The sequence below is a fragment of the Gracilinanus agilis genome, chromosome 3 (assembly GCF_016433145.1).
Source record: "Gracilinanus agilis isolate LMUSP501 chromosome 3, AgileGrace, whole genome shotgun sequence".
Lineage (NCBI taxonomy): Eukaryota > Metazoa > Chordata > Mammalia > Didelphimorphia > Didelphidae > Gracilinanus > Gracilinanus agilis.
In genome coordinates, this window is record NC_058132.1 from 566,020,126 (window position 1) to 566,042,418 (window position 22,293).

The 22,293-nt window shown below is 34.1% G+C and overlaps 1 protein-coding gene across 1 annotated transcript in view; it reads left to right on the forward strand.

Annotated features, from left to right (window-relative positions):
• KLHL1 (kelch like family member 1) overlaps positions 1–22,293 on the forward strand; it is a 542,207-nt gene that overhangs the window by 475,758 nt on the left and 44,156 nt on the right. Inside the window, exon 8 of the mRNA XM_044669367.1 lies at positions 8,626–8,788. Within this exon, the coding sequence (XP_044525302.1) occupies positions 8,626–8,788 (163 nt within the window). The remainder of the gene's footprint in view (positions 1–8,625; positions 8,789–22,293) is intronic.

Consider the following 22,293-nt stretch of genomic DNA (forward strand, 5'->3'; position numbering starts at 1 on the left):
TGGCCTCAATTCTGTACTCTCCCTCATCTTATGTACCAAATTAGTTGCCAAATCTTTCCATTTCTATCTCTACATCTCTCACTTCTGATTGCTTCTTTCTACTTAGCACCTTAGTTCAGGTACTACTCACTTCTCTCCAAAATTATTACAAGAGCCAACAAAATGCTTTCCCTGCCTCATCTGATCATGAAGATCATTATCAATCATCAATCTTCAACCATCATCAATCATCAACTGGAAAGATTTCCGATTACTTCAAAGACAAACAAACTCCATCCTTTTAGTTTTCAATCCTTAGCAAACCTGCCCCTATTTTTCTGCCCTTCTTGGTCATTATCCCCCTTCCACACTCTGTGATGGAGACAAACTGGATTTCTCTTTATTCCTCTAATTTCCTACATCCATACCTTTGCACTGTCTCTCAAGCTTAGAATGAACTCCCTTTTTGTCTGTACTTCTTACAATCTGTTTTTATTTCCTTTAAGCTGCAGCTCCTGCACCATCTTTTTTTTTATGAAATCCTCAATCCTCCCATTTATTGGGGCCCTCCATCTCAATCTCCTTTTTATTTAACTAATCTATATATATATGTGTGTTTTAATTCACTTTACATTGAAGTCTACATGTATGTGTGTTTGTGCATGTGCATACACACACGTCTGTATCTGCTAGTTACCCCCATTAGAATGTAAACTCTATTAAGGTAAAAATCATTTTATTCTTTAAATTTGTATCTCCACCACCTATCACAGTTTAGTAAATAGTCGACTCCTAATAAATGTGTACTGATTAACTGTTTGATTGATATAAAACTACATAGATCCATGTAGACAATTAGCGTGACACAATAGTTGAAGTGCTAGGCTTTAAGTCAAGAAACCTAGGTTTGTTTTTCATGCCATACTTACTCTATTGATTATATTTATTAACATATTTTAGCCTCAGTTTCCTCATCTATAAAATAGAATCAATTCTATTTATACTAGGAGACCATGGCTTCAGAGCTGGGAGGAACCTTCTCAGTCATCTAGTCCAGCACTGATTTAATAAATAAGACTGAGGACCAGAGAGGATCAGTGGTCACACTGGTGGTACATGGCAAAATTAGGGCACTAAGTCAAGGCATCTGTCACTAAGTGCAGGGTCCACTTTCCCCCATATCTCATAAACTTTTGAAGAAAGGACAATCTATCCTTAAAACATTATGTGAGTATAAATTATGTTATAGTGCAAGTATTAAAGATAGTAAAATTAGAAATATTTAATTACTTATCTTATTTATTTCTCCCCACACTCAGAAATCATTGAGAATGTTTTTAGTATTTTATTTATTGTTAGTTCTATGCCTTGAACAGCATGAAAGTTACCTCTTTACTGCTGATTATTTAGTGAGTCACGGCTTTTGTGGTAGCAAACATTAGCTACCATGGGCATTAAATAAATCACCACCATCATTAGCAATGAATATTTATTAAAGGCCACCATGCCCTTGAGATGTTTATAATCCAGTTCAGGAAAGACAAATACAGAAATATATCAATTAAGAATATACAAGGCTATATATACATTACAAGAACATAAATGAGATGGAGCCTGTGATTTTCATGGAGTAAAAACTGATTAATATGATAGTGGTTTATTTACCATACTAAATAAATCAAAACAGTTATTATTTCTTATTCTACTACTTACAACAATTATTTTTCTCTAAGAAGAACTTTAATAAGATAATTTAATAGGCAAAACAAAGCCTAATGTTTTTCCTCTGATTTCATGAATTTCAGATTTCGAACACCAATCATACTTATGCAAACTTGATTATGACCAATATTGGAAATTAGTTCCATTTTTTCCATTCTTATATTTTCTTTAGATCCCTATTATTTGGAATGAGAGAAGATGAAAAGATTAGAAAATTGGGATTACATGTAATGTGATCTTGAACCAAAGCGGGAAAAATTGAACTACTAGAAATGCCATTAAACTGGAAGTTACCAAGGAGCATTAAAAAATTTACTATGCATGAAGTAGGCACCATGTTGTGAATGAAGTTATGAAGAAGGGAACCTCCCCTCCCCAAACTGTCCCTACTCTCAAGAAACCCCCCAGATAGTGGAGGAGACAACAAATAAATAACTGCTTATGAACTATATGTACTGGATACATTAGAGATAAGTATTCTAGAGATAAGATTTCTGGATCTCTCACTAACTAGCTCTTTAACCTTAGGCTAGTCATTTTCTCTCTAAGAACCTCAGTTTATTCATTCATAAAATAGCAGTGGTGGAATAGATAAAGAAAATAATCCCATCCAGATCTAAAATCATAATTACTTTCATAATTTAAATTGGTTGGTAGGTTGCACAAATACTGTGTGTTTGCATCAATAAAGAGTTCAAAGTAATAAATAGAATAAAGTTAATTAGTGACTCTTGAATGACCAACAATATCTAAGCCAGCTTCAGACTGGCCACCTCAAAACAAGCAGCCTTCTAGACATGAAACATAATAAAAAAAAATATACCTGTTGTTATTGAAAAGACTTATTAATCTAACCCCCTATGCTCTACTCTAATTTTCTAAGCCTAAATGCCCCCTGCCTTGGCCATCACTCGTCTGTACGGGATGACTTCCTCTAGTGGAAAATTAAGTTTCTTGAAAAAATTGAGGTTGTGACTTTCCCAGGGTCACACAACTAGAAAGTATCTGAGCCCAAATTTGAACCAAGGATCTCCAGTCTCTAGACCTGACTCTTTATTTACTGAGCCACCTAGCTAATCTTTTATTTCTATTATGCAAACAAGTATTGATAAAATACAAAAGATTTCTTTGCTGTAGAAAATATAAATATTCTTTACTATAGAAAATGTAAATATTAATATGACCTGGTCTCAAGCCTTAAGAATCTCACATTCTTTTAGAGGACAGAAAATAAATATACAAAGAGCTTTAATCAATGTACGAAAAGATGTGTTCAATTGTTCCCCCCACAGACAAAAAAAAAAAAATACAAATCTAATACTATAGGAATACAGAGAAGAAGACATCAGCATATTAAAATCAGGGAAGACTTTTGAGTTATGTTATTTATTCATAGTCCATTAGTTAATCAACAAATATTTGTCAGGAACCTACTATGTGTCAGGCACTATAGTAGATGTTAGCCACACAAAATAAACCCAAAAACAGTTCCCATTTTTAAGGAGCTTACATTCTGATGGCAGAGGCAATCTGCACATACATATACACACAGGATAACTGACAGCAAGTGGACAATAAGAGCAATAAGTAAATGCTGATTAAGGCATCTAGAGAGTACAACTGTTGAAAGAAGTCTGGACCTGGAGTTGGGAACACCTATATTCAAATCTAATTTCAGATAAACATTAGCTTTATGATGTTGGGCAAATCACTTAACCTCTATTTTCTCCAGTTTCCTCTTCTATTACATGGGGATGATGACAGTACCTACTTTGTAGAGTTGTTTTGAGGATCAAGTGAGATCATATTTGTAAAAGCACATAAGACAGGCCTGGCAAATAGGAGAGTCTTTATAAATGTTGGCTATTATTATTATTATTATTATTATTATACCTCAAAAATAAATTAGAACTACTGGAAAGCATACAAACCACAGAAAAAGTTATAGAAAGAGAGAGTAAGGACATTCAAAGCCATGTAAAATGTAAATTGCCTATTTCTATTTTTCAAAGCATACCATTTTCCTTTTCCTCAACAAGAATAAAATTATAATTCTGATTTACAAAACTGTAAATCTTTAAGGCAGACTATTTTGTTAATTAAATAAGAAAAACTCTGTAAATTGACAGTTTTCCTAAATAAAGACATAATTACATTAATCAAGTAATAAAGGTCATCAATTAAATAGTAAACAATAAATAATGATTCATCAGATTCCTATCCAGATGTCAGGCACTGTGCTAATGGCCAAGGGTACCAAGGAAAGCAAAGGATATTCTTTGCTCTCAAGGATTTCAAAGTCGAATGGAAAAGATAACACATTCAAAAGAAACCAATTATGTACAAATAAAATAAATGCAGGATAAGTTGGAAATAATCTCAGAAGGAAAATTCTGATATTGAGGGAGTTCAGGAAGGGCTTTTTTTGTTGAAGATGAGATTTTTAAATGAAATATGAAGGAAGCCAGGAAGGGAAAATGAAGAGAAAAGGTATTCCAAGCAAAGGGAAGAGCCCTATGAAAAAGCTTAGAAACTGGAGATAGAGTGATTTGATTTTGGAATAGCAAAGAGGCCACTGAAACTGGATAATGGTATAGATGTTGCCAAATAAAATGTAAGAAGACTGAAAAATAGATGCCAGGCTGTGAAGATCTTTGAAATGTCAAGCAGATGATTTTATATTTGAACTTGGAGGTGATAGGACACCACTAAAGTTGATTTATTGAGGGGAAGGAGTGACAGGATTAAACTTTTACTTTAAGAATTTGTAGAAAGAGTATGGACTAGAATGAAGAGAGATTTGAGTGGGGAAACCATCCAGGCATTAGGCAATAAGGGCCAGCCCCAAGGTGGTGTCAGTGTCAGAGGAGAGAAGGGGTCCTAGACAAGTGTTGTGATAAAGGTAAGAATAACAAGATTTGGCCAAAGATTGGTTATGGGCAGAAAAGTGATGAGAGACAGGAGGAGTTATCATGGTGGACACCGAGATTGCAAGCTTGGGGTTTGGGAGAAAGGTGATACCTTCTAGAGCAGTGGTTCCCAAACTTTTTTGGCCAACCGACCTTTCCAGAAAAAATATTACTTAGTGCCCCCTGTCACATACTATCACCACCCCCTTATAGTTATTCACCCCCCCCACAAATGCACCTGTGGCCATCACCACCACCCCTAGATCACTGCAGCACCCACCAGGGAGCTTTGGCTCCCACTTTGGGAATCACTGTTCTAGAGTAATAGAAAAGTTCAAAAAAAGAGAAGATTTCAGGGAAAAGATGATAAATTCCATTTTGGACATGCTGAATTTAAGATGTATACTCAACACTGAGTTTGAGATGTCAAATGGTCAGTTGGAGATGTGAATCTGCAAGAGAGGAGGGAGGTCATGATGAGATAAGTAAGTCTCTGAATTGTTGGCAAAGAAACTGGGGAAACTGATGAGATTACCAAGTAAAATAATAAAAAGGGGAAGAGAAAAGGGTCCAGAACAGAGTCCTGTGGGATATCCACATTTAGTGGGTATGAATATTTATATTTTCCCTAATTTTAAAATTTTTATTACATGTCAAAATAATTTTTAATAATTGCTTTCTAACATTTTGAAATCCATGTTCTCTCCCTACCACTCCTAACTCCTCCCCAATAAAGCAGGTAGTTTGATACAGGTTATATATATGCTATCATCAATATATATTTTCACGTTTATCATGTCGTGAAAGAAAACAGAGATCCCTTACTCTAGAGAAAAATCTATGGAGGAGGAAACAAAATGAAAAATGGCATGATTCAATCTGCATTCAGACTTCATCAATTCCTTTTATAGTGATGGAAAACATTTTTGCCTTGATTCTCTGATATTAAACTTGATACATTTTGTCAGTTCACAAATTCAGAGTTCCCTGCTCACCAGGAACATCAATAGTACATACAAAAAAGAATGTTTGTATTATTACTTGGAACTTAGGAAGAAAAGCACTTATGTAACAATTACTATGTGCCAAGCATTTTATAAATATTTCATTTGATCCTCACAACTGTATGAGGTAAGTATTAATATTATCCCTCTTTCACACATAGACAAACAAAGATTAATTGAATTGACCAAGATCCCAACTTCGTAAGTGTCTGAGATCAAATTTGAACTCAGGTCTTTCTTACTCTAGACCCAATATGTTATCCGCTGGGCAAATCTATGGAAATATCCCAAGCTATATGTCTTCCAAGTCTTAATTATGAAGATATTTGTTGTTAATCATATTCTTTTTATTTCTGTGCATGTTTCAAAATTCTTTCAAATGCAGACTCCATACCAACTAATCTACAAAAATGTGTAAAGACAACTTTTCCATATTCCAATAATGAACCTATGTCCTATATGCTAATGATAGTAATTTGATGGTCATTCATGGACTAACTTTGAAAAAATGTATGCCTTAAGAAGCTTAATAGCTTGATAATAAGCATATCCACTTTCTGTTGATCATTGAATTGTAATGTTATATTTATATCAAGAGTAAATTAAAATTGTAAGTAATTTTATCCATAATCTAGTTTGCTGATCTTGATTTCCTTTTAAGAATTAGAATAAAGAGGGGCAGCTGGGTAGCTCAGTGGATTGAGTCAGGCCTAGAGACAGGAGGTCCTAGGTTCAAATCCGGTCTCAGACACTTCCCAGCTGTGTGACCCTGGGCAAGTCACTTGACCCACATTGCCCAACCTTACCACCCTTCCACCTAGGAGCCAATACACAGAAGTTAAGGGTTAAAAAAAAAAAGAATTAGAATAAACATTTCATATTACAGTATTATCTTACTAAAACATACTATGAGGTACATACACATAGATATTATCAATTTTAAATAGCAAGATACTATTAACATGTATTTTTCTCAGTTAAAAGCAAAATGCCCATCATCCATTAATATTCCACCAGAAACAGATGTGTTAATATCATGTGACTTGTAAATTAAATGAAATGATATAATACTATGGAAATAAGTCAGATCTGAAATTAAGGGAAGTTTAGGTTTCTATGCCACTTTTGATATTTCTTCACTGTGTGGTCAATGAAAAATTCCCTAACCTAAGTTCCCTTATCTCCTAGTTATTAATATACTTAAATCTATAGAATGCATCTCAGAGAAGAGATATTATAAGAATCATATGAGAGGGCATCTATAAAGGATTTTGTAGACCTGAAAACACTACATGACTGTAAACAAATTACAGGATAATGAGAGGAAATCTAGTAGAGAAGAAAGAAAGTTGAATTTGTAGTCAGTGAACCTGTCTCTGGTGCCTATATGTTATTTGTATAATTCTGGGAAAGTCATTTAACATCTTTGAGCCTTTGATTTCTCATTTGTAAACTCAGGGGGTTGGACTAGGTGATCTTTAAGATACCAGTTCTAAACAATGTGAGTCGACCTTCATGGCTGCTTCCATTTTTAATCTTTAGAAAGGATGCTTGTCCCCCTTTCTCCATATACTTCCCCCAAAATAGGTTTGCTTTCTAGGGAAGGAGATTCTATTTCAGAAATTGGGACTAAGTGAATGGACTCACCAGAATGATAGGGATTTATTACCCCAAAAACAACTACAAATTCATTTCTATTCCAGCAGCATCTTTTGTTTTTTTGTTTTTTTTTCCAGTGTCTTGCTTGTCTATATTTTCATGAGTTACTGTGAGTCTTTTATGTTATCTACCTTTTCTGTGGGGATGAAATAAAATTATCTTGAAATCTAATTTGCATATACTACCTTGAATGCCTGCTCAGCATCCAATAATCCATTTTTACCCATATTTGAGGAAAGATAGGGATATTTCCAGGTGCTTATTATAAGCCAGAGAGACAAAGACTTTTGGGGGTCAGTTCTTAGTATTGAACCTCTTATATTTTAACCTAGAGTTCTGAGGGGTTCTGAGTCCTAGGATCATTAAAAGAAATGGACAATTTCCCAAAGCCATCCAGTATTCTCTTCTCATCATATCTGAGCTATCCTCATTGTCATTTTGCTGTGCCTGTCGAAGAGACATGTACTAATTTAAAAAAATAACTTTAGAGATAGTTCATCCATATTCACAGAGTATTTTTGACAGAAAACATTTTTCATTTACTATGTAAAGTTATTACCATTTTTTCTAGTAATGAATTTTATTTAGAAGGTTTTAAGATTTCTAGGGTTTGCAGCAATTAAATATCACAAGGTGGTCTGAAAATTTTATATCTAGATCACAAAAAATAGGTAGCTAAATTTTTGAAAAAGTTTTCATAGGAACAACAAACTTATTGGTTTGGTTTTAGTTGTTAAAATATATTTGGAAACAGTAGGATTCCATTTGTGGTCTAATCTTTTGAATTCATCTGAAATACTTCTTAAAATATTCTTAGTGTTAGTTCATCTAATTCCTTAAAATAGTCACATAATATTCATTTTTTATTATATGACTGCATCTAACTATATTTTATTTATGCTATGTCTCTTGCACGCCATTCTTTTTATCTGTTCTCATGGACTTATAATTTATATAGCAGGTAGAAGTATGTGAGAACAGGAAATAATAAGAGTATTAGCTCTACCAAAATATTTAATTATAACTAAAACAGAAAGTTAGTATCCTATTGTAAGAATTCTCTAATATTTATTTCCCTTTGATATATTTAATATTTATTTCAGTGAGACTACAGTGTGTTCTGCAACATTTCCAGGGTAATTATTTCTTTACAAAAGGAGTTGATACTAAGTAATAACAGAGTGCTATATTTGTGTCTGTGTGTATATATTCATATGTTTATGTGTTTGTATGTGTAAATGTATGTATACATGTGTATATATTTAGGTACTTGTGCACAAATGCATGTAGTTGTATTTTATGGGAATTCTCTCTACTGATAAATAATCATGCATTTATGACTTCTACGTTAGGTGTAACAGTACTCGAAGGTCCAATTTATGCTGTTGGAGGTCATGATGGCTGGAGCTACCTGAACACAGTGGAGAGATGGGATCCACAAAGTCAGCAGTGGACGTTTGTTGCCAGTATGTCAATAGCTCGGAGCACAGTTGGTGTGGCAGCATTAAATGGCAAGTGAGTAGGTTATCGTGTTCTGTCTTTTGAATGTCGTGCATGGGCATTGTGGCTCTCGTTCTACTTTTATGACTATCTTTGAGATATAAATGGTACCTATTGTAAATACTTTTGCAAGAAGCCATATTGAGCCAGCATAGTTGCCAGTCTACTGAGGTTGGAATGCAGAATGCAGGGGTGGCATGAGCTGGCATTAGACGAAAAAGTCTGTTGAGAGCACCCCATTCATTGAAGCTGATTCCTATTCTCAGGGTCTCAGTCTGGAGGACGGTGGGAGGGTAGGCATTTCAAAATCGTCTCTAAGCTAAGGTTAACTTATGCCTCATAGGAAGAGTTACCTAGGCTCACTGCTCTTCCAGTGCTATCAGCATCCATTCCTATACATTATCAATAATATATAATTTTCTAAACACCAACAAGAAGATAAATATTGAACATCAACTCTGTTAAACCAAACCAACTTGAACTGAGCTAAAATATCCAGCAACTGAAGTAATTAGCCTGGCAGGTTCAGTGAATCAGCTTCACCTGAAAACTCCTGAAGATTTCTTATAGGCTTAGTTAGTTAAACAAGGTCCTAGGATTCCTTCCCAATCCCTCTTTCCTCTTTATTTCAACCCATCCTTTCCCTAGCCTTGTTTGCCTTCATTAAATAAGTTAAAAAGAGAGAAGCCCGAACTGACCTGATCTGTGTTGAGGATTCTTAGGGGAAGAGTGTCAGTTAAAACTTCTCCTTTCCTTCATCAAGCTCATTCAAGTGATTATTGATCTCCTGTCATCAGAATCAATATCATAAACAACAAATCGCAGTCAGTTATAACATCTTTAATTATTTGAATTTACTAATACTCATTACATTTAAGGAACTGAGTTTACTAGTACTGAAAATTGGGGAAGAATCTTTTACTTTCTCATTGGTTGGTTGTGAAGGAGGAATCAAGCAAGTGGTGGAGCCTGTCAGCTGGTTTAACACAGACCACACCCAGCCGCAGAGTCACTTAATCTTATTTAAGACAACATCATCTAACTGTGTTAAACCACCCAGATAAGAAGTCTCATAACCTCCTTTACATAATTTAAATGTTTTTATTTTTGTCATTTCTGCCTTAATCACCATGGATAAATGATTTATTAAGATGTATTTATTTACATTTTGTTACACTTATATTTACATTCTTTAATTTTACTATTTTCCCTGAGTTGGAATACCTTGAACTAAAACTCAGTTCTATTACCTGGCAGTTGAAGATGTTCCAAAGAGTTTTATCTTTTTGGCGGGTTGTTTTGGCCAATCACGAAGTGGATGATGTTCCAAATTTAAGGTTTGGTATAAACAGTTCATTTTGTCCTTAAAACAACATACTTACAAATACAGAATGTATTCGAAGCCTTACATATGCATATCAAGTGTGAATTTAGCCAAAAATGCTAATTCAAGGCTGGATTGTATTGAGAGGTGTTGCTTTTAGGAATGGCAGTGATCATCTGTTTATATCTCATCCTAATCAACCAAGATCTGGAGTACTGAATTCAGTTCTGTGCTTCCTATTTCAAGAAGTTATTTATATAAGCTGTAGAGCATATAAAAAAGGCAACTGGAACAAGAAAACCAGCTGAAGGAACTGGAAATGTTTAGCCTGAAGAAAAGATGACCTAGGAGGCACATAATTGCTGTCCACAAATATTAAAAAAAATATTTTACTTCCAGATAGCAGAAATAATTTCAATGCTTGGAAGTAGCAAAAAGACAAATTTAATTTTGATATGAATAAGGGAGAAAAAACAAAAAACTTCATAACATTAGAATTACTCAGGAGACCAATGGAATTTCTCCTAAAGTAGTGGGTGTACCCTTTACTAGAGATTCATTTCCTGAGTATTTTGTAGCATAGATTCTTCTTCTTTTTTTTTCTCCTGGCAGGATTAAATAGTCAAAATGGCTACTAAGGCCATTTCCAACACTGAAATTTTATTGCATGATTCTGTGGTAGAACCTGCTGGAACTCAGGTTATGTTGGCACTGACTTTAAAAGTTCAACATAATAAGATCTTTGGGTGTTCTACTTTACTAAGAGTGTCTATACCTAGAAACATAACACTGACACTAATCTATAAAACATACGTTGGAAGTAGATATTGGAGGTGAGTCTTAGACACCACTACAATCTTATTGCTTGCAAAATTATCAGTTAATTCAAAAAAAGAAATTTTTCTGGTAAAGTCATCAAAATTGAATGGTATCTCCAGAAAACGACTGTTCTATAACTCTCAAGTAAACATTTCATCCAGTTGTCTCTTTTTTAAAAACCCTTAACTTCTGTGTATTGGCTCATAGGTGGAAAAGTGGTAAGGGTGGGCAATGGGGGTCAAGTGACTTGCCTAGGGTCACACAGCTGGGAAGTGACCGAGGCTGGATTTGAACCTAGGACCTCCCATCTCTAGGCTTGACTCTCGATCCACTGAGCTACCCAGCTGCCCCCTCAATTGTCTTAAAAAAGAAAAACTTTTAGGTTTTTACTCCAAGTTTACGATAGAAATAGATAATATTTTTGTGGCACAAGGTATTCAGAGAGGACTAGTATCGTTAGTTAAAGGTCTTACAAAGACATTTTAAAGATGGCCAGTCCACTTTTGGAGTCCACCTCTCACCAAAATGCCCAAGTGTGGTTCCAACAAATTGTAAATGTGTAGCTGCTACACTGTGGTAAATTCATCTTGGGTTGATGGGCTAAACCAGGCTGAGGGGAGCCAACAGGTCTCAAACCTGTCGGTGAGTTATAGAAATATCTCCCCCAAGCATGTAAAGATGGAATGGGCAGATGAGAATAATTTCTTCCAAGGGCCATGATAATTGAACTAGGTGATATGGAGTTGCTTAGAGCTTGGTCAGACATCAAAGACCCGAAAGTTATCCACTGCATCCCGGTCCATCCCCAGTCACCCTGACTTTTGTCTGGCCACTGGATTTGGGTGACTCTGAAAGAGAGAGTGAGGCTGATGGCTTTGGACAACTCTGCCCCACTTAAACTCAACTCTCACATGCAAGTCAAGACCACCTCTGTGATGTTATTGGTCCTCTTCAGAAATGAAAGACAACCAATAACATTAAAAGAACCATGTTCATAAGAAATGACAAAAAAGCAAAAAAGTGATTAAAAAAACAACTAAAAAGACTTAAATGGAGTAATGCAAAGTGAAGTGAGCTGAAACAATGGAGCACTGTACACAGGAACAACAATAGTGTCTAGTGATCAACCTAGAATGAATTAACTATTACCAACAAAGCATTGATGATTAAGAGATTCATGACAAAAAAGGTATCCACCTCCATAGAAGGAACTGTCTGAAATACAGATTGCAGCATACCATTATTTCCTCAATGAATTTTTCTCTAGTGCAAGCAATAACTATCTTCTTTCATGACATGATGAACATGGAAATATATATCTTGTGATAAAACATGTAGTACTCATATTATATTACCTACTGTCTTGGAAAGGGAACAGAGGTAGGAGAGAGGGAGGGAGAGAATAGAGATTACAAAATTGTCAAAAAGCAATTGTTGAAAATTACATCAATTTATAATCTGGAAAAATTTTAAAGAATCATATCCAATATAAACTAAGTATTGCTGCAGTGAATTTTTTTTAATATCTTTATGTAATCATCAATAGCTTAATGGAAGAGGCATAATTGAGTAAATAAATAAATAAATAAGCTGAGCTCAGGCAAGAAGATGTGGATTCAAGTCCTTTCTCTGAAAAATATTGATTCTGACTTTGAGCAAGATGGTTATCCTATTAGTGCCCCCAATAAACTTTCTAATAGTCAATAAACATTGATTAAAATAAATGTGCCAGGCACTATGCTAAAAGCTGGGGATACAAATAAGAAAAAGAAAGACAGTCCTTGTACCCAAGGAGATTACAATATACCAGAAGAGAGTAATAAAAAAACTGAAATGTGAAGGATAGGGATTCTAGAAAGTACTTGTTACTATATCTTCCAACTCTCCCATCAAAAGAAAGAGGCAACCACGGATGCTGAGAAACTGTTGAATATAAAAGCTGAATCAGTCTCCAAGATGTTGACATTTCATCTCATGAGCTTATATTGAGGAGGCATGATGTCTATGGAGTTGATTAAAAAATACTAATCTTTTCAGTAAAAATTATTTTTCTAAAAATATTAACTTACAGAGAAGACACAAAGATGCAGTGGTTGAGTTTCCTCATTTAGAGTTCTTTGTGCCAATGAAATAAAGAAATCCAACTTTAAACATTGGCCTTGACTAATTTATATATCTTACTTTTTAAAAAAAGAAAATAAGAGTATTCTATCTGAATATTAAATTTTGTTAATAACATTTATTTTTGTGTTACTTCGTGTATATAACAACCCACTAATATATTTCTTGTAGTTGCGCAATCTTCTAGTTGTGCCCAATTTTTGTGACCCTGCAGACCCTACTGTTCATGGAGTTTACTGGAGCTGTTTGCTATTTCCTTCCTTAAGGCAAACTGAATTTAAATAGTTTGCCTAATGCCACATAGTTCTAGGAATTGACTCAAGTTTTATTTGAACTCAGGTTTTCTTGGCTCTAGGTCCAGCTCTCTATCTACTAAGTCACCTAGTTGCCTCCATTTTATCCCTATAAATTAGCTATATAGATCTAGGCATGTGATCATTGTTCTTTAATAGTGAAATCATTTTTTCTAATCTCATAAAATCTGTATATTTACCCCATGTGAGAAATACCCTAGCATTTTTAGACTGTTAACACGTGATTTTTGAATTTTAATTTTTCCATTTCTTTTTTTCCCCTCTATTCCTTTTTTTTTTTCTAGGCTATGTGTAACTCATCTATATTTTACTCTGCCTGCAATCTAGGGATCCTTCACAGACATTATTGCTTTATAAAACCTATAGGAGTGCCTTTAAAATAAGATCTTTTATGGGTCCAGTGCTTACTGATACATATTTTTAAAAATTAATGGTTTGACTAAAATATATGAAAATTATAAATAATTATGTTGGTCACCAATTCAAATTATGTTGGTCACCAATACAAAGTATTATTGCTCAAAGTTGAAATGACCTTTTATTTACCAAAGAGGTGGAAAGAGTGAAAGAGAAATACAAAAATGTAGAGAAGACATTAGCCTATCTAACTAAAAATTGCTCTGGTGCTTGACTCAGCAAGGACTTGTTGACCTTTAACCTGAATTAAACTCTCTCCAGAAGACAAGAAGGGAAAGCCAGCTATCCACTCACCAAGTTCCCTCCAAGAGGATTACTTGAGCTGAAGGGGACTCTTGAGGTGGACTTTCTTCTTAAAACTGACTTCCTTCTTGAAGCCAAGCTTCTCTTGAAGCTGACCTCCCCAGTCCCAGAAATTAAGGGCCTTTTATAGTGGCTTCATATCCCCTCCCCTCTTTACAAGGGCCAATCACAGCTTCCAGATTGCCCAGCACTGCCCATGGGGGTAATGTCTGTGGGATCCACTTCTTACCTTCTGGAGGAGTGAATTTTCATCAAAAGCGTTCAAATTTTCCTGGCTGATTGACTTTCTGAGGGTATGAATTCTCTAAGTGTTTTGCAAACTCCTCCACCTAGTTCAAGCTTGTGTTGATTCAATCAAAAGGTAGACAAAGGAGAGTTGATCCTGTCTTCACAATCCAGTGAGGTACTAAGTAGAGGTACTAGGCAAAGAGAATAAAGGATTCCCTTTTTAAAAGTGTAAACTTAGAATAGACAAAGAGAACAAAGACTTCCCTTTTCATAATATGTAATGCATAATAATGTTAGTTTTATAAAACAGATTACTACCTAAAATGAAGAATGATGAAACATGGTTGATTTACCAGGAGAATCTTTCTAAAATGTTCATTAAAATAATAGTAGTGGGGCAGCTGGGTAACTCAGTGGATTAAGAGTCAGGCCTAGAGAGGGGAGGTCCTAGGTTCAAAGCCAACCTCAGACACTTCCCAGCTGTGTGACCCTGGGCAAGTCACTTGACCCCCATTGCCCACCCTTACCACTCTTCCACCTATGAGCCAAGAAGTTAAGGGTTTAAAAAATAATAGTAGTCAAAATTTATACTAGTGACATACAGTTTATAAAGCATTGAGAACCAAGATTATAGCTTAGTTCCTTACTCATGAACTATGAATTAGGAGATACAATGCCTACTACTTTACAGAACTAGCTAGAGATAGAGCAAAAATATCTATAAGGTAAAAATGACAAAGTTCTGTCTTTCTAAGACAATCAACTTTTATGTCTTCTGCCAAATTGGATTCATGGACAAAGAAAATATCTCAAATCCCAAATATACACAGGATCATAATATCATGTCTTTAGTATTAAAAATATCTTGAGGACATTTATTTCAATCCTTTCCCTTCCTCTTATTACAGATATGGAAACTAACTTAGTTCTAGAAAGATTACAAATGATTTTCTCAAGGTCAAAATATAGTCAATGACAGAGGTAGGATTTGAATCCAGGACCTCTGACTTCATATCAGTGTTCTTCCACAATAGTATACCACCTATTTAGTGTGACATTTAAAATATTTTCATTATTATAAAAAGTACATTTTGACAATAGATAACTGCAGCCTTAAAGAAAAGAGTCTTATTTCCACATAGCATCAGGATTTAACATGAGTGGGTACATCTTTACATAAATGAGAAATGTAGTAAGGTCTTCTGTGTCACCTTGCTATTCTGCTCTGGAGAAATACTGGTGTGGGGCATTAACTTTAATGTAAGCAAGAATCCACTTATGCCAACACATCAGAATTCATTTCCTACATTCTGGGCAAAAATATCTACATTCATTTGAGACTCCAGGAGAAACACTAATGTAAAATAATTCCATTTCCTTCTGAATCACCTCAAGATATTTTCTTCTGTCACAGAAAAATAAATATAAAATAATCAACCCATTCTCATGTTTTAATGCATAAGGAATCACAATGATATAAATTTAAGAGCTATGCAAAATTATTATTGTAGAGGGAAAGGACATTTGGTCATATTTCAATGATGAAACTTTTTTAAAAATGACTATTGGTGAACATATAAAACAGAATTATACAAGGAAATCACTGTAGAATATCACAGTATATTTTTATTGGTTGTTTTTTTAGTTTCTTTTTCTTTCTGTAATGATGTAACATGACATATTGCATTGAGAACTGGCCTTAAAATCAAGAAGCCCTAGGTAAAAGCCCTGCCTGATTGGTTATGTGACCTTTCTTGAGTCTGTTAGTTTCCCCATGAATCTGCTGAAAATTGTGGATTTTAAAGCATTAGTAGTAGACCCAAATTGGTAGAAGGACCTTTATCCTATAGAATGCCCATGCCAGTGAAATCACAGATACCATTCCTAGCTCACGGATGGTTCACAAATAAGATTGGGCACTCAAGATTTAGTTTGCCAACCCCTTCCTTGAATTCATTTTTCATGTTCCATCCAGCCTTTTAAACAATAAGTAACCAGGATCTGTCTGGACATTTTTCCATCCACCTGGCCACCACGTATGTCACTCTTCCTTCAAACTCCAATTATTTCAACTTCTCTTTCTGGAAATAATAATAATTAATACTCTCATTGTTACTGGAAAGAGCATGACAAATTTCCTGTCTAATATCACCATTTCCAATGAAACTCCCCGGAATAAAGCACACTACTCTGATCATCATTCCCAATATGTGTTATCTCTTCTCACTAAAATTTAAGCTTCTTGAGGGCAAAGACTAGCTCAGTTTTAAAATTTAAATTAAATTAAATTTTTAATTTTTAAATTTAAAATTTAAACTCAAATTTTAATTTTAAATAAAAGGCTCCTGTACCAGATACAAAAAGAGATCCTACACTCTTATAAGGACAATGAGAACATATATTTGGTGTGAAGAAACAGAAGCTAATTAGGTAGCTTTATGGATCTCTCCCCAATTCCAGATCACTGAACCAGGACACAGTGAGGAGAGATGTGAACAAAAGATGAGCATTCAAGGAGGAATACTATGTACCAGACAAGAAGCAAGTTTAGGAGCACCCAGCAACAGTGACTTAGATCCCCAAGAGTACTTTGGAGTGTCATTTCCAGCATTAGCCCTAACTGTAGCCTGAAGAGGAATAATCATGGCATAAATCATTCTCAGGTCACAAAATTATCTTCCTAACAAGAGTGACTGGGTCATCCCACCTCTATTCTCATCAATAAGCCTCAGTGTCTCACAATCTTCCCCAGAAACAAATATAAAATCTCCTGTTTTACATTGAAAGCCTTTAATGGCTTACTTCTTCCAACTTTACAGTCTTCTTACATCTTCTGTAGATTCTACAGTTCAGTGACTCCTTCAAGACATCCCACTCCCAAGGAAGACAGTTCATCTCATGACTCGGCTTTTTCTCTGTCTTCCTTCTTGAATATTCTATATTTTCAACTCTACCTCCTGGCTTCTTTGGTTTCCTTCAGTTTCCAACCAAAATCCTTCCATAGGAAGCCTTTTCTGATCCCTTTTATTTCTAATTTATCCTGTAGATAGCATATTTGTAGATAATTGTTTGCATGTTGTATCCCCACAAGGCTGTGAGCTCCTCAAGCAGAAACTTTTACCTTTATTGTTTTAACCCTCCTATTCCTAGTGCTTTGCATAGTACCTGACACTCAGTAGGTACTTAATAAATATTTATAGACTATAGGTATTTCCTAAATAGGTAATCTATATCTATATCTAGATCTAGATAAATATTGCCAGCCTATAGATAATCCTTCAGTTATGTCATTCTGAAGGAGTAGAGTTTTCTGACTGGGGAATACTGGCTAAGTTTAGTAGTAGCTTATTCTTGTTCCTATCCAAACCCAGATTAAAAACTCATGGAACTGAGATTGTCCCTTAAGAAATGAACAGTCTGACCCTAACACAACCTTTGAAGTCATACAGTAAAGGTGGAGGATTGATCAAACTGAAAAAAAATTGCTGTAAAAAGCTATAATAGTTCTAGGGTTACTTATCATATAAACCCAGAATAAAGGAATGATTCCAAAACATTTAGAGGCAAAGAATCAAAGAAAACATCACTCAGACATAAAATCGAATTGAATTCCTGAAGCAAAGGTTAGAAAGTTTAATTTATAATTGAAATTATAATATTATAAGAAAATTTGAAAGGAGATTAAATTCAAGCAAAGAAGAATTGGAAAGGGAATTAACAATCTGTGACAAGAGGCACAAAATCTTCCCCAAATGACAAACTTCCTTAAAATTAGAAGTGACAAAACAGAAACCAAATACTCTATTAAACAACAAGAACTATTAAAACAAAATAAAAGACTGAAAAAAAGTCATCTTATAGCAAAAATCATTGACCAAGCAAACTGATCAATGAGAAATTGGACTATGGTATTTCATAAGGCAATGCCCATAAGTTTAAAGCAAAGGTTATTTTACTACAAAACTACATGATCAAGCAGAAGGAAAAAAAGAATCTTTACTAAAATAGAAGACTTTTAAGTATTTTTTTTTGGTGAAAAGACCAAAGTTCAACAGCAACCTTGAGGTTTAAACACAAATTAATAGAAACATAAAACAAGCTCGAAGTAACAATCATAAGGGACTAAATAAGTATAAATTGCTTTCATTCTAATTTGAAAGGATGATACATATGTTCCTTCTGAACCCTCCTATTAGTAGAAGGTAATTAGTCAGGGGAGTCTAATTAGACAGACAGGTGGCTCAGCAGATAGAGCACTGGGGCTAGAGTCAGGAAATTTTCCATTCAAATATTATCAAGTAATCCACTCAGATATTCATGTGTGGGACCCTGGGTCAGTCATGCAACCTCTATTTGTCTAATCTATTAGAAAGGAAAATCGTAAATCACTTCAGTATCTTGACCTAGAAAACCCCATGGAAAGTATTGGAGCTCTATGGTCTATGGGGTCACAAAGAGTTGTACATGACTGAGCAATGACAATCATTTTACAGGCATCCTGATAGTGGTTTTGTATATCTGAATCATCTTAAAAGAAGAATATAAAGGAAGGGAAAGAGGGATGTACAAGCTTGAAAAGGGAAATAAAATTTAAGGAAAATTTCTCACATAATTGAAAAATACAAGAAGAAATTTGTACAAACTACCAAGAAGGACTTCATTGGAATAGTTGAATTTGATCCCCATTCTCTTCTCAACCAGTCAATGGAGAAAAAATTCTTAAACCCATACGTACACATACACACAAAGAGTTTTGTATAGAAATACATTTCACTCAACAAGGAAATAGGAGATAAAGGAGAAAAGCGAGAATTAGAGGAAGGTTAGAGGAAGAAGGTACTAGTCCTAAGCAAAATAAACTAATAGCATATAAAAAAAATTTATATAACTTTTTGAGGTGGCAAGGCATTGGAATCTGAGGGAATGCCCATGTATTGAGGAATGTTTGAAGAAGTCATGCTTCAGTTATGTGGCAAATAAATGTGAATAAAATACTGCTATACTATAAGAAGTAATAAACAGGGGTGGTGTCAGAAACTTCAGAAAATTTGTGTGAACTGATTCTTAGGGAACTGAACAAGACCAGGAGAATATTTATGCAAAGACAACAATATTACAAAGATAAACAACTTGTAAAGTCTTAGGAATTCTGCTTATGGAAATGATTTACCATGATTCTAGAGGATTAATGATGATATATGCTAACTACCTTCTAATAAAGGGGTACAAGACTCATAATGCTAGCAAATAAAAACAATAAAAGTACATAATATGTAACACGTATTATAAATGTTGAGTATACAATCTATGTTTGTATATCTATATACATAAGTGTGTGTATGTGTGTTATGTGCTTTTTGGATATAGCCGGTACAGATCTTTCTCTTGTTTGACTATCCCATGTTTGTAATAGGATTTTATTTTTCTTTTGTTTTCAATGTGGGAGGAGGAAATGGGAGAGAAGTCAGAATTTTGCTGATTAAAAAAAGTACAATTTTATTAATACTAAAAAAGACTAGTAGAACAAGGTTTTAGAACAAACGGCATATTTCAAATGAGATTTTTTAAAAACTACATCCAGGATTGACTTTGTTCAGAAAGAAAAGAAGTCCTGGGATCTAGTCCTATATTTCACTGAAAAGATTAAAACAATTCTGGATTAGTTCTCATGTTTGAAGCCATTTCTTCTTCATCAGGTCTCAGCATTTTCACCTTCTCTCTTGATTCTGGTCATAGAAGAACAGAAGAGAAAAAGTTGTTTGAATAGACGGTATTGGGAAGTATATGGGAGTGTATGGGGCAAAGGATAAAGATTATCATGCATCAGTAATAACTCAGCAGAAGTTTTCTCCCATAAATTTAAACAGGATGAAGTCAACTTGATTTTTTGACTATCTCCAGATCAGTTTAGCATCCTTATAGCATGAACAGAGGAATCAAATGATAGGTGTTACCCTAAGGTTGAAATTTAATGTCAGGAATGGTAAGTGAGTACAGCAAATGATTATAAAGTAGCAACTTTTAAAATATTCAAGTAGCAGGTCATAAGTTTAGCTATTAAATATAGAGCATTAAAGGAATAGCATAATGTAAGGGGGAAAGTATATGGAGAAAAGAAGGAAGGAAATAAAATAGCATTGATCTAAGGTGAGTAACTAAGTTTGAGTACTCTATTTCAGGATTAGGGTTGATCACAATAGAAACTATGAGACCTTATAGAAAGGAAGTGTTATAGATGTTCAATTTGCAACTCTGACATTGAGGCTGAGGACACAACTGTAATGAGAGGTAAATTTGGATGACTTGCTAAATAGCTAGTGGAGTGACATAATCCATTGGATTTCAAACATTAATGGTCTTAAAAATCTCATATTAGCTATTTAAATAAAATTAATAGTATATTTACAGATTGTATCATATTGAATTTACATTATATTTAGTAAATGTTTATGTAAAATTTTGTAGCAGTTGCAAAAGAAAATTTATTTACATTTCTTTTAGTAAAACTTTAAGCATGCCATAGCCATTTTTCCTGAATTCTTTTCCAGAAACAGTCATTTTAACACAAACTAGCATTTTGTCCATACAGAATTGATTTTAAAAATTATGAATTCTAAATGTATAAAAATATAAGATGAGAAGTCTATTATTATTATTCAACATTTAGTAAATTAATCTACTACTGTAGATTATAGCTTATAGAAACATTGTAGTCCAATTAAAACAATATCAAAGAGGGAAGAATAATGGGAAGTATATTTTTTCTCTCACAACACATTTTTTGTCCTTTCATTCATAGTATTTCTCTCATTTTTATGTTACAATTTTGAGTAAGTTAAGATTATCTCAACAATTATATAGTTATAGGATTCTTTATGTTAAGTCCTAACTGCTTTTGTCCTGTGAAGCCTGGGGAATATCATCACTAGTCAGTAATCTTTTACTCCAGTTCCATAGCAGAAAATTGTGTCAATATTTCCTTCTAGCAGCCACTGGATTTTTATTTCCACCTCTGCAGATGTGATGTTTTCTGAATGAATTTCACAGCCCCTGTGTAATATTCCCTCTTCCTTCTCCCTGTCATTTTCTTCCTTATATTTTCCTATGATTCTTTTCTCTGTTAAAACTATTTAAGGCAAGAGCTGCTGTTTTAGGATTTGAATGGATTATGAGGGAATTTTCCTATGAACTATTCTCTGATTCTTTTTTTTACTTTTTATTTTTATTTAGAATATTTTTCCATCATTATATGATTCATAATCCCCTTCCTCTACTTTCTCCTCCCTACTCCCAAAGTCAACAAGCAGTTCAACTAGGTTATACATGTATCAATGTTCAAACATATTTCTATGTTATTCATATTTACTGTAGAGTAATTCTTTAACATCAAAATCCTAATCACATCCTTATCACACTACGTGGTTGAGCGTATATTTTTCGAATGCATTTCTGCTTCCACAGTTCTTTCTCTGGATATGGATAGCACTAGAAATTATAGGAATAATAACAAATAGTTTATATTTAAAACCATCAGAAAGTATCATCTGCAGTGGGAACAAGTTAGAAACCTTCCCAATAAGACCAGGAGTGAAGCAAGCATGCCCATTATCTCCCTTTTTATTCAATATTGTGCTAGAAATGCTAGCAGTAACAATTAGAGAAGAAAAAAATTGAAGGGATTCAAGTAGGCAGTGAGGAGACGAAACTGTCACTTTTTGCAGATGATATGATGGTCTACTTAAAAAATTCTAGAGAATCAACTAAAAAACTAGTGGAAATAATGAACAACTTTAGCAAAGTTGCAGGATACAAAATAAACCCACATAAATCATCAACATTTCTATATATTTCCAACAAAACTCAGCAGCAGGAGTTAGAAAGAGAAACCATTTAAAATTACCCTAGACAATATAAAATATTTAGGAATCTATCTGCCAAGACAAACACAGGAATTATATAAACACAATTACAAAACACTTTTCACACAATTAAAA